This window comes from Salmo salar, chromosome 25 (genome assembly GCF_965601325.2).
Source record: "Salmo salar chromosome 25, fSalSal1, whole genome shotgun sequence".
Lineage (NCBI taxonomy): Eukaryota > Metazoa > Chordata > Actinopteri > Salmoniformes > Salmonidae > Salmo > Salmo salar.
Genome location: NC_138315.1, coordinates 50,209,296 through 50,223,239, shown reverse-complemented (window position 1 = coordinate 50,223,239; position 13,944 = coordinate 50,209,296). Strand labels below are relative to the sequence as shown.

General features: G+C 40.9%; 1 protein-coding gene across 1 annotated transcript in view; it reads left to right on the top strand.

Annotated features, from left to right (window-relative positions):
- Positions 1 to 279: 279 nt before the first annotated feature.
- Positions 280 to 13,944, top strand: part of LOC106586902 (glycerol kinase) — a 28,749-nt gene continuing 15,084 nt past the window's right edge. Inside the window, exons 1-3 of the mRNA XM_045707369.2 lie at positions 280 to 579; positions 8,163 to 8,236; positions 12,581 to 12,687. Coding sequence (XP_045563325.1) covers positions 493 to 579; positions 8,163 to 8,236; positions 12,581 to 12,687 — 268 coding nt within the window. The 5' untranslated portion in view covers positions 280 to 492. The remainder of the gene's footprint in view (positions 580 to 8,162; positions 8,237 to 12,580; positions 12,688 to 13,944) is intronic.

Sequence of the window (13,944 nt, the reverse complement as noted above, 5' to 3'; positions counted from 1 at the left end):
GTAAAAGGGGGTGACTTTTTGGTGCTTTTAGGACAACTGGGAGTTCGGAAAGAGAGAAAAAAAATCACGACTTCAGCGATCTTCAGATCGGAAGTCTAGAAAAATATCCGAGTTTCCGATTTGCAATTCCCGAGTTGGATGACCATTTAAAAGATTTTTCCCATTGGTACTCGTTTTTTAAAAACATTTTTATGCGAGTTCCCAGTTGTCTTCAATGGCCTGTTTTAAATGCGGCCTTTATCCCGGTGAATTAAACTCGTTGAACGTTTTTTTTTGTTTGGACGTGCCCCCGGATTTGATTGGGCAGCACCAGGCCAACGCCTTCTGACGGCTCGTCAAACACAAACTTGCCACAACCGATAGGATTTTATCAACGTCACTGGAAGGATTCTCGCATGGTCTCATCAGACTGCCAGCAGTGAGTCATATAAAGCCGACCACCGGTTCACCGGCGCTTGTAGAAATTGATCACCACGGATACGAACAGAAAGGATGTCCACCGCGTCTTACTCAGAGAGGATCACGATGGAGCCCCTGGTCGCAGCTATCGATCAAGGCACAAGCTCGACGAGGTTTCTGGTAAGTTGGCAAAGTCACAACAAGCCTCTGAGTTATGAATGAGTTACGTTCTCCTGTTTTTTTTTTAACTCTTAATTTTAACTTCGTGTAATCCCCGAAAGTAATTATTTATCATGAGAATCATCAACAATAACTAGTGATTTAAAAAAAAAAAAATTGTATATATTTTTTTTAATTTAACCTTTATTTAAGTCAGTGAAGAACACATTCTTATTTACACTGACGGCCTTGTTCAGGGGCAGAACGACAGGTAAAAACCTTGTCAGCTCGGGGATTCGATCCAGCAACCTTTCGGTTACTGGCTCTAACCGCTAGGCTACCTGCCGCCCCAATGCACACTCCAAGGTTACAATCTCACCTTTCTGTAAATTGTTATTTTTTTAAAATAAATTGTTGAGTCCCTTTTTGAGGACACAAGTGCAAGTACAACTATGATTTAAACAAAAAAAATATTCCCTATTTAACACTATGAATAAGGCTTGAAATCACTTGTATACTTTCAAAATATACTATAATCAAATTGTAAAACGACAAACTGTAAAATTTCACTTTCCTTACAACTGTGAAATACATGTGTATATTTAGTGTTATAGAAAATGTGTATATTTAGTGTTATAGAAAATGTGTATATTTTCTGACTATCTCTTGATCAAAACATCTGCCCCCAACCACTGTGGACATCACACAGAGCTCTTCCTGAACTCGTTAGGAACTCGCCTTTCATCTCATATTAATCTTGTCCAAACAAAGTGTTTTCGTTTTAAAATCTATGAATAATCTTTTCCCCGATTTGATTTAATGGCTATAAATTGATCTCTGATTGTACTATAGTGATGAAACCACTCTCTCCTGCTGTGCTAAGATAAGGAGTTCAGGCATGTGCTGTGTCAGTGGCTGTGAAGTAGGGTTCAGCCAGGAGTTGCTAGGCAGTCGGAAGAGCAAAAAAATATACTACTGTGTCCGTGGGAACCAGGGCTATTGCTCAACGCAAACCATTTCCCTCTACGGTGTCCACAGATCAATTTATAAGTGAAAATGTCGGTCCGAACCGGTATCAGAACCACACAGGTCCCCTAAACAGGGGACTTTACATCTAATAGTATTTTTTTTTTTAAAGTAAACTGCTGTTTTCATCCTCATGCTAGCTAGCTAGCTAGCACTAGCCACAGCAGCCATTATGGAATGTCACGTTGAACAACAAAGGAGCTGATTGGCTGACACTGCCGTTCTAAAATGTCTGCTGTGGCTTCTGGTACCTAAGCATGAGAACGAACACAGCAGTTTACTGGGGGGAAACACTAGCAGTTGTTCAATCTTCTTGGTGTAACAGTTGAGATAATGGGACAATTCAGAGTTCAACACATTTCTCATCCCTGGATTGAGGTATGTTTTCCGAGCCATGTCTTGCTCCGGCTCCGTGGTGTCTTAACCTACACAGGAAGACTGTCCGACCCTAGCCCAATAGTATAGAAACCTAACGTTACTCCTTATCGTCCATGGACCTTAAATGTTCTGTTAATGGCAAATTGGCTCTGGAATCCAAAAAACAGCCAAATGCTCCATCTCTAAACGTGAATCGATTCTCAATTGCAGTACGGGTCTAGAAACAAAACCCCTCTACTTTTCATGTCGCATCCCAAAATATTTTCACAAATGCAAAAATACACACTTATGCTGACTGTTTAACAGGTTACTGTAGGTTGCAGGCTCCAGTATTTTTCAGTGACAGCACGTTTGTGGTGTCTGTCTTCCATTTTTACACACGTGTTCAGAGACGCAGATGGCTAATTAGCACAGGTAGTCTGCTCTCTTCTGTCTGTTTTCCGTAAACAAGAACTGTGACATGGAAATACACTGTGTGTACAAAACATTAAAAACACTTGGCTGTACAAGGTGTCAAGCGTTCTACAGAGATGTTGACTTCAATGCTTCCCACAGTTGTGTCAAGTTGGCTGGATGTCCTTTGGGTGGAGGACCATTCTTGATACACACGGAAACTGTTGAGCGTGAAAAACCCAGCAGCGTTGGTTGCAGTGTTCTTGACACCCTCAAACCGGTGCGCCTGACACCTACTATACTAACTCGTTCAATGGCACTTAAAATATTTTGTCTTGCCCATTCCCCCTCTAAATGGCACACACACACAATCCATGTCTCTGATCTCTCACCATTGATCACTACCTTGGTGGCAGCGCTACTTTATACCTCTACCTGAATAAACTGTGAAGAGCTACTGTTTCACTTGTCTTGGTTAAACGAGAAGCTGTCCATTTCTGTAGAGGGGGTTAGCTTTTTGTTTTGACTCGTCCTGTTGTGAGGTAAATATGCACAGTGTTCCCAGCGACATGAGTTCCTGGACATCCCGTTTTTGGACAATGTTTCCAACTCTCGCCAAAGTGTGTGTGTAACATGTAGCCTACACATTAACTACTATCCTATGGGTGAGAAGTCAAGCACTCCTTTTTTCAAATGGTCATAGAGGACAGGAGTCCAGCTGGTCCCTGGCTATTTAACATGTAAAAACAATGAAGTAACACGTTAATGAATTATTGATGAAGGAAACACACCTTCAGTATCTGAAGGAAAACCTGACAATCTAAACCACTATGCATTTGTCTTTCCCGGACTGTAAGACAATGCAAATTACATATGTTGTGTAATTTTGTTATATTATTACTGCATTGTCGGAGCTAGAAACACCAAGCATTTTGTTTACACCCACAATAACATCTGCTAATCGCGTGTATGTGACCAATAACATTTGATTTGCTTTAGTGATTATTTCAAATGAGCATCACTTTTCACACTATTTTTTTCATTCTGTAAATTCCATTGTATCTACTGCTGGAGGACAGTCATCCATCTCTCAGGTAAGTGCATGTCCTGCAGTTATGTAACACCTGCCAGTCGTGCCAAACAAAGCAGACATTGTTTATCTGTCAACATTGTTGCTTGGCATGATGAGAGTAAAACAAAAACAGTGAAATGTCAGATTAATAGTAGTGAGTGATTTTATTTCAGCTTTTATTTCTTTCATCACAGTCCCAGTGGGTCAGAAGTTTACATACACTGAATTAGTATTTGGTAGCATTCTCATTAAATTGTTTAACTTGGGTCAAATGTTTCAGGTAGCCTTCCACAAGCTTCCCACAATAAGTTATGTGAATTTTGGCCCATTCCTCCTGACAGAGCTGATGTAACTGAGTCAGGTTTGTAGGCCTCCTTGCTCGCACGCGCTTTTTCAGTTCTGCCCACAAATGTTCTACAGGATTGAGGTCAGGGCTTTGTGATGGCCTCTCTAATACCTTGACTTTGTTGTCCTTAAGCAATTTTGCCACAACTTTGTAAGAATGTTTGGGGTCATTGTCCTCTTGGAAGACCCATTTGCGACCAAGCTTTAACTTCCTGACTGATGTTTAGAGATGTTGCTTCAATATATCCACATCATTTTCCTGCTTCATGATGCCATCTATTTTGTGAAGTGCACCAGTCCCTCCTGCAGCAAAGCACCCCCACAACATGATGCTGCCACCCCTGTGCTTCACGGGTTGGGATGGTGTTCTTCGGCTTGCAAGCATCCCACTTTTTCCTCCAAACATAACGATGGTCATTATGGCCAAACAGTTCTATTTTGTTTCATCAGACCAGAGGACATTTCTCAAAAAAGTATGATCTTTGTCCCCATGTGCAGTTGCAAACCGTAGTCTGGCTTTTATATGGCAGTTTTGGAGCAGTGGCTTCTTCCTTGCTGAGCGGCCATTCAGGTTATGTCGATATAGGACTCGTTTTACTGTGGATATAGATACTTTTGTACCTGTTTCCTCCAGCATCTTCACAAGGTCCTTTGCTGTTGTTCTGGGATTGATTTGCACTTTTCGCACCAAAGTACGTTCATCTCTAGGAGACAGAATGCGTCTCCTTCCCGAGCGGTTTGACCGCTGCGTGTCCCATGGTGTTTATACTTGGGTACTATTGTTTATACAGATGAACGTGGTACCTTCAGGCATTTGGATATTGCTCCCAAGGATGAACCAGAGTTGTGGAGGTCTACACTTTTTTTTTCTTCTGGGGTCTTGGCTGATTTCTTTTGATTTTTCCCATGATGTCAAGCAAAGAGGCACTGAGTTTGAAGGTAGGCCTTGAAATACATCCACGGGTACACCTCCAGTTGATTCAAATGATGTCAATTAGCCTATCAGAAGGTTGTAAAGCATGACATAATTTTATGGAATTTTCCAAGCTGTTTAAAGGCCCAGTCAACTTAGTCTATGTAAACTTCTGACCAGTCAATCATATTCATTACTTTTTGAACGAGCGCACAGAGCTTGTTTCTTCATTCACAGCTTTCCCACAGTGTTATTTATGAAGATGAGCTGTTAAACCCTTTACGCTCGTACCTGTATGTGGGTTGAAAATGGCAGATTTTTGTCATTTTAATAAGCTCCTAAATGGGAACACAGTGGCTGAACAGTAACATGCTATATATGACATCAGAGCTCACAGAGCTGTGTTGGTTTTGGCTGACAGACGTTCTAAACTTGAGCACGGCGCACAACAACAAGTTGCCCCCATCCCTCCCGCTATTTGGGGAAACGTTTGCAAAAATAAATTGTTGTCTGAGTGAGGGGAAATGCTGTAAATTACGAGGACTCTATGTATTTTGAAAGATGATACGTTGAGGATTATAATAAATACCGCTTTGAGGTCATACAAGCAAGCCAAACACCTGTGTGTTCAAGTGTGTACTTTTATCATATAACATCATGGAATATACAGTAAATCTCATGGAATATACAGTATCAAAGTTTATGATCACTGATGTACAGTTACAAGGATAACATGGCGTTTATACCCTATGTTGTCATGAACAGAATGAGCCTATGTTTGTTTGTATTGTGAAGAATATTTGCTGCGGCCCACACATCTGAATGCATTCCATCAATGTGCACAAAAAAGGACGATCTGCTTCTCTGAATTGCCTTGTGAAAGCCTAACACTGTAAGATTGTATTTTTTAAAATAATTTAGCTACTCATGTTGGCAATAGAAAAAGCATTTTAAATGATGTCCACCTGATCCAGACTGTGATTTATATAATGGCTGTTTTTGGGATGGCGTAAACAACAACAGTAATTGTGTGATGTCGAGGTGCACACTTTTTTTTTTTTTTTTTTGTTTCCTGAACAACTACAGGTGTGTTCTCAACAGCACGGAGAGCTAAAAAAAAAATCACCTTATAGTTGAAGACTCTTCTTTGAGTCATAAAAGTGCATTGAAATTATTTAGGAACTGTGCCACCTTGGACAAGTGTGCAACCTTGGACAACACCTGGCTTGACCTCTTATTCAAACCCTTGTATATGTTTTGTCTTCTGTTGCCCCTACCTTAGATTTTCCAGGGAATATGCTTATGTTACTAAATGTATCCGGAGTATTTTCAGATTTCATTATCAACAAATACGGCTAAAAGTACAGTAAATGTAAAATCAAGTGTCTTGTCAAACTGTTGCATCCTCGCCTTTTGCCGTAATCTCCAAACTGTTCCCTTTTTTTTAAATTGCTAACATTCTTTCTTCTGTTAGAAACATTTCAATGTAGCCCTATCCATAGTGTAAAGGGTTTCAAGGAAAATTTCACCGTCTTTGAACTTCATATTCATCGTCTCCAGCATCTCTTCAACAGCAGCATATGAGGAAATCACGTGTTTCTATGTTAAGTGTTTCTAATGACATCATCGGTGTGCGTCATGTGATTACAACTTTTTTATTTTTGTTTAATTTTTTTTTTTTTTACCAATTATGAGCAGGAATTGCCTACTAATTGGTTGCCATTGGAAAGACTTGTCTTTTATCTTTTTCACTACAAAACATAGAAATGTGATGTTTTCACATGTTGGGGTGGTGCTGGAGATAAGTAGGGAAATGTTTATTTTAAAGTAATACACACCAAATGTAACATCCATAATGTTTTTTTGTATCATAACTTTGTCTGTAAAGCTTTCATCACGGTTTTATATAGTCCATAATGAGTTTCTCTTTTGTTAATAATGTGATGGATATTGATTTAGCTTCAGAATGTGGAATGTTCTGATGCGTGTTCTTCAAACTGTTACAGAACCGATTTGTTGAACTCTTGAAAATGATGTCGAAGATTATCTTGGAAAATATATGCTTAAATGTATTTCTCATACGTGGCAGTACTGTTTTTAAAAATGTTTTATTTATATACATTTTTTTGATAGAAAGAGAAGTGTTCATTTAACAACATGTGAATAGTCCTGGAGAGGGATTTAAATTAAGCATTTTCGTTGGTAGCACTGGTGCAAAAGTTAGGAGCACAACATACAAATTCTGGCGCTCCTAGATTTATCTATTTTTAATTGAGATATAGCATATTGGGCCTAGATGAATCCTATACTGAACAAAAACATAAACGCAACATGTAAAGTGTTGGTTTCATGAGCTGAAGAAGAATTGTTCTTTTTTTTTAAATCCCAGAATTTCCATACGCACAAAAAGTTTATTAATCTCAACTTTTGTACAGAATTTTTTTTTTTTATGTCCTTGTTTGTGATCATTTTGTCTTTTGCCAAGATAATTCATCCACCTGACAGGTGTGGCATATCAAGAAGCTGAATAAACGGCATGATGATTACACAGGTGCACCTTGTTCTGGGGACAATAAAAGGCCACTTTAAAACGTGCAGTTTTGTCACAACACAATGCCACAGGCATGCTTACTGCTGGAATGTCCACCAGAGCTGTTGCCATAAAATTGATGTTTATTTCTCGAACCTAAGCCACCTCCAATGTCATTGTCAAGAATTTGGCAGTACGTCCAACTGGCCTCACAACTGCAGACCACTTTTATGGCGTTCTATGGGTGAGCGGTTTGCTGACGTCAACATTGTGCCCCGTGGTGGCAGTGGGCTTATGGTATGGGCAGGCATAAGCTAGGGACAATGGATGCAATTGCATTTTATCGATAGCAATTTGAATGCACAGAGATACCGCGATGAGATCCTGATGCCCGTTGTCGTGCCATTCATCCACCTCCATCACCTCATGTTTCAGCATGATAATGCACGGCCCCATGTCGCAAGGATCTCTACACAATTCCTACAAGCTGAAAATGTCCCAGTTCTTCCATGGCCTGCATACACACAAGACATGTCACCCATTGAGCATTTTTGGGATGCTCTGGATCGACGTGTAGGACAGCGTGTTCCTGTTCCCTCCAATATCTAGCAACGTTGCGCAGCCATTGAAGATGAGTGGGACAACATTCCACAGGCCACAAAGAGCCCTCATCAACTTTAAGTGAAGGAGATGTCTCATGTTGCATGAGGCAAATGGTGATCACACCAGATACTGACTGTTTTCTGATCCATGCCCCGTGAAATCCATAGATTAGGGTCTAAAGAATTTATTTTAATTGACTGATTTTCCTTATTACTGATTTACAGTTCATATCATTTGAAATTGTTGCAGGTCACTTTTAAAACTATTTTTGTTCAGTATAAATCTGATTTTTAAGATCACTTGCACAGTAGGAACCACTCTAACTCTGTCTCTCCTCTCCTCAGGTGTTCAATTCTAAAACGGCAGAGCTGCTTAGTCACCACCAGGTTGGGATAAAGCAGAGTTTCCCTAAAGAGGGGTGAGTACCCACACCTGGTATCACACTGCAATACAGTCCGCTTGCAAGGCCCAGTACCAATACTTTTATGAGCATGCCATCTACTCTCCTCCCCTTTTTTAAAAATTGAATCTTTATTTAACTAGGTAAGCCCTGTTGGGGCTACAGGTTAGCAATGAACCCCGAGTCGGGATTGCTAACAAGGCTGGAAATTCAAAACATCAAAAATCTAATAATTTAAATTTCTCAAACAATCAACTATTTTACACAATTTAAAAGATAAACATCTCCTTAATCTAACCACATTGTTCGATTTTCAAAGAGGCTTTACGGCAAAAGCATAAAGTTAGATTATGTTAGGACAGTACATAGCCACAAAAGTACAAACATCCATTTTCAATTCAAGGTCAGGCGTCACCAAAAGCAGAAACCAGCTAGAATTATGCACTAACCTTTGTCAATCTCCATCAGATGACACTCCTAGGACATTATGTTATACAATACATGCATTTTTTGTTCCATCAAGTTCATATTTATATCCAAAAACAGCATTTTACAGTAGCGTGAAATTCAGATTTTTTTCTTCTCTGAAATGCTTCCGGTGAACATAACAAAATTACTATTCGAAAACATTGGTAAATTATAATATTGTCATTCAAAGAATAATATATTATCATCTCGTAATTGCTACCGAATGGCCAGATCTCAAAATAACTTTACTGGGAAATCACATTTTGCAATAAACGGGGTGCTATGCTAAGAACAATAAGCTATGCTATACAGTTAGCATCATCTAATATCGATAATAACATTGTAAATATCCCCTTACCTTTGATTATCTCCATCAGAAGGCAGGCATCCCAGGTCCGGAAGGCATCCCAGGTCCGGAACAAATGTGGTTTCTTTTGACAAAGTTCATAATTTATGTCCAAATAACACCAAGTAGTTAGCGTTCATTATGCTCCCACAAAACGTGGTGGGGGGGGTTGTAAAATCACGCCGAAAAGCTAAAAAAAACCTAGTAAATAATCTATTTACGTTCGTTCAAACATGTCAAACGTTGTTTAGCATTAATCTTTTGGTCCATTTTTAACGTTAAACATCAGTAATATTTTCACACAACCTATCCTATGTCTTGATAAACAATTAATGACAAACTCACGCTTCTCAGATTTATGCGCAGGCGCAAAAAAATGAAGTGACGACATGTCAACTTCCTTGCATTCTAATTTGCTCTCTGTTTATCATAGACGCTTCAAACAACTTTATAAAGATCGTTGACATCTAGTGGAAGCCGTAGGTGTTGCGAAATGAATCCTTTCTCACTATGGTATCTATAAAACAATGACACTAAATAGTACAGTCACAAAATCAATTTTTTTACATTTATTTTTCACAGGTTTTTGCCTGCAATATGAGTTTTGTTATACTTACAGACACCATTCAAACTGTTTTAGAAAATTCAGAGTGTTTTCTATCCGAATGTGTAAGTAATAATATGCATATCCTAGCTTCTGAGTTGGTGTAGGAGGCAGTTAAAAATGGGCACATATTTTTTTCAAAATTTCTCAATACTGCCCCCGAGCCCCAACAGGTTAAGAACATATTCTTATTTACAATGACGGCCTACTGGGGAACAGTGGGTTAACTGACTTGTTCAGGGGCAGAACGACAGATGTCAGACCTTGTCAGCTCAGGGGATTCGATCTTGCAACCTTTCGGTTACTAGTCCAACGCTCTAACCACTAGGCTACCTACCGCCACCCTTCTGGGGTGAATTCTGATCCAGGATTGATCAGTGATGACAGGAAGAATGGAAAGAGGGAAATCTGGAAAGAGAATCTTTGAGTATGTCAACATTTACCAAATCCCCTCCCTGGGTTGAGTCAATACTGAGTACTAAGAACTGAGGTTACACTTTAATGAAGATCCCTAGGTTTTTTTCCCCCGTTAGCTGAATGCATGAGCTGTCAGAGTCCAATGTCCAGGGCTTATTTACATTAGACAGACATTGGTGTTTTATTGGCTACGCAGGCGGCGGTGTTCTGTGGGCTAGGCAGGCGGCGGTGTTCTGTGGGCTAGGCAGGCGGCGGTGTTCTGTGGGCTAGGCAGGCGGCGGTGTTCTGTGGGCTAGGCAGGCGGCGGGGTTCTGTGGGCTAGGCAGGCGGCGGGGTTCTGTGGGCTAGGCAGGCGGCGGGGTTCTGTGGGCTAGGCAGGCGGCGGGGTTCTGTGGGCTAGGCAGGCGGCGGGGTTCTGTGGGCTAGGCAGGCGGCGGGGTTCTGTGGGCTAGGCAGGCGGCGGTGTTCTGTGGGCTAGGCGGTGTTCTGTGGGCTAGGCGGTGTTCTGTGGGCTAGGCGGTGTTCTGTGGGCTAGGCAGGCGGCGGTGTTCTGTGGGCTAGGCAGGCGGCGGGGTTCTGTGGGCTAGGCAGGCGGCGGGGTTCTGTGGGCTAGGCAGGCGGCGGGGTTCTGTGGGCTAGGCAGGCGGCGGGGTTCTGTGGGCTAGGCAGGCGGCGGGGTTCTGTGGGCTAGGCGGGGTTCTGTGGGCTAGGCAGGCGGCGGGGTTCTGTAGGCTACTAACGCCTTATTTGGGGAACTTACAGTGCATTCGGAAAGTTACGTTACAGCCTTATTCAAAAATATATTAAATTGTCCCCCCCCCCCATCAATCTACACACAATACCTCCATAATGACAAAGCAAAAACAGGTTGTGATATTTTTGCAAAAAACTAAACAATAATATTACATTTACATAAGTATTCAGACCCTTTACTCAGTACTTTGTTGAAGCCCCTTCGGCAGCGATTACAGCCTCAAGTCTTCTTGGGTATTACGCTACAAGCTTGGCACACCTGTATTTGGGGAGTTTCTCCCATTTATTCTCTGCAGATCCTCTCAACCTCTGTCAAGTTGGATGGGGAGCGTTGCTTCACAGCTATTTTCAGGTCTCTCCAGAGATGTTCGATCAGGTTCAAATCCAGGCTCTGGCTGAGCCACTCAAGGACATTCAGAGACTTGTCCCGAAGCCACTCCTGCGTTGTCTTGGCTGTGTGCTTAAACTCGTTGTTCTGTTGGAAGGTGAACCTTTACCCCAGTCTGAGGTCCTGAGCGCCCTGGAGCAGGTTTTCATCAAGGATCTCTCTACTTTGATCTGTTCATCTTTCCCTCAATCCTGACTAGTCTCCCAGTCCCTGCCACTGAAAAACATCCCCACAGCATGATGCTGCCACCACCATGCTTCACCATAGGTATGGTTGCAAGTTTCCTCCAGATGTGCTTTTTGGCAAACTCCAAGCAGGCTGTCATGTGCTTTTTACTGACAAGTGGCTTCCATCTGGCCACTCTACCATAAAGGCCTGATTGGTGGAGTGCTGCAGAGATGGGAGAACCTTCCAGAAGGAAAACCATCTCCACAGACTAACTCTGGGTGTCTGTCAGTGACAACCGGGTTCTTGGTCACCTCCCTGACCAAGGCCCTTCTCCCCCGATTGCTCAGTCTTGGCCGGGCGGCCAGCTCTAGAGTTTTGGTGGTTCCCAACTTCATCCATTTAAGAATGTTGGAGGCCACTGTGTTATTGGGGACTTTCAATGCTGTAGACATTTTTTTGTTAGTTGGTAACCTTCCCCATATCTGTGCCTCGTCACAATCCTGGCTTGGTTTTTACTCTGACATGCACTGTCAACTGTGGGACCTTATATAGATAGGTGTGTGCCTTTCCAAATCATGTCCAATCAATTGAATTGACCACAGGTGGACTTCAATGTAGTTGTAGAAACGTCTCAAGAATGATCAATGGAAACAGGATGCACCTGAGCTCAATTTACAGTCTCATAGCAAAAGGTCTGAATACTTATGTAAATAAGGCATTTCATTTTTAATTTTATATAAAAAAAAAAAAACATTTGGCCAAAATTCTAAACCTCTTTTTGCTTCGTCATTGTGTGTAGATTGATTTTTTTAAAAAAACATTTTTAAATAATATTGAATCAATTTTAGAATAAGGTTGTAATGTGGAGAAGGGGTCTGAATACCTTCCAAATGCTCTGTATGCAAGGAAATTACTACTCACTATGGGCCTGGGTTCTTTTGGAAAGACTCTTTGACTGGATCAGAACCTTTTTTTAAACCAATTGTCATTGACCCTGACGAGGAACAGTGGAAAAGAGGGGAATTTGACCACATATGAGTGAAGGACTAAGTGTCGGTTCAGTGATCATCAGGGATAGAACGCACAACACAAAGCTGAAATATGACACTTGTCATTCCACATTTCACCATGTTCGTTCTCTGAACAGATGCTTTCGAACACGGGTAAAACCTTTTCCAACACTTAGTTGAACTGTCCCTTTTTGTGTGTGTGTGTCAGCTGGGTAGAAGAGGACCCTAAGGAGATTCTTCAGTCAGTTTATGAGTGTATGGAGAGGACCTGTGAGAAGCTCGGCCAGCTCAACATAGACATCTCCAACATTAAAGGTACAGTTGTGTGTGTGTGTGTGTGTGTGTGTGGATAGATACAGTGCCTTCAGAAAGTATTCACAGTCCTTGACTTTGTCCACATTTTGTTGTGTTACAGCCTGAATTTAAAATGGGTTACATTTTAAATGTATTGTTTTTTTTGTCATTGGGCTATACACAATACCCTATAATGTCAGTTGAATTATATTTTAAAATTTTTTTACATATTAATTACAAATGAAAAGCTGAAATATATTGAGTCAATAAGTATTCAACCCCTTTTGTTATGGTAAGGAGCCTAAATATGTTCAGGAGTAAAAATGTGCTTAACAAGTCACATAATAAGTTGCATGGATTCACTCTGTGTTCAATAATAGTTTATAGCATGATGTTTGAATGACTACCTCATCTCTGTATCCCACACATATAAATGATCTGTAAGGTCACTCAGTCGAGCAGTGAATTTCAAACACAGATTCAACCACAAAGACCAGGGAGGTTTTCCAATGCCTCGCAACTAAGGGCATCTATTGGTAGATTGGTTTAAAAAAAAAAAAAAGCAGACATTGAATATCCCTTTGAGCATGGTGATGTTATTAATTCCTCTTTTTAGTGACTGGGTATATTAATACACCATCCAAAGACACCGGTGTCCATTCTAACTCCGTTGCCGGAAAGGAAGGAAACCGCTCAGGCCAATTGGTGACGTTTTAAAGCAATTACAGAATTAAATGGCTGTGATGGGAGACAACTGATGATGGATCAACAACATTGTAGTTACTTCACAATAATAACCTAAATGACAGAGTGGAAAAAAAGGAAGTACAGAATAAATAATATTACAAAACATGCATCCTGTTTGACACAAGGCACAAAAGTAATACTGAAAAAAATGTGGCAAAGCAATTCACTTTTTGTCATGAATGCAATGTGTTATGTTTGGGGAAAATACAACACATTACTGAGTACCTCTCTCCCATATTTCCAAGCATTGTGGTGGCTGCATCATGTTATGGGTATGCTTGTCATCGATAAGGACTGGGGAGGTTTTGTAGGGTTAAAAGAAACAGAATGGAGCTCAACACAGGCTAAATCCAATAGGAAAACCTGGTTCCATCTGCTTTCCACCAGCCACTGGGAGATTAAATCCCCTTTCAACAGGACAATAACCTAAAACACAAGGCCAAATCTACACTGGAGTTGTTTACCAAGAAGACAGTGAATCTTCCTGAATGGCTGAGGTACAGTTTTAACTTAAATCAGCTTGAAAATCAA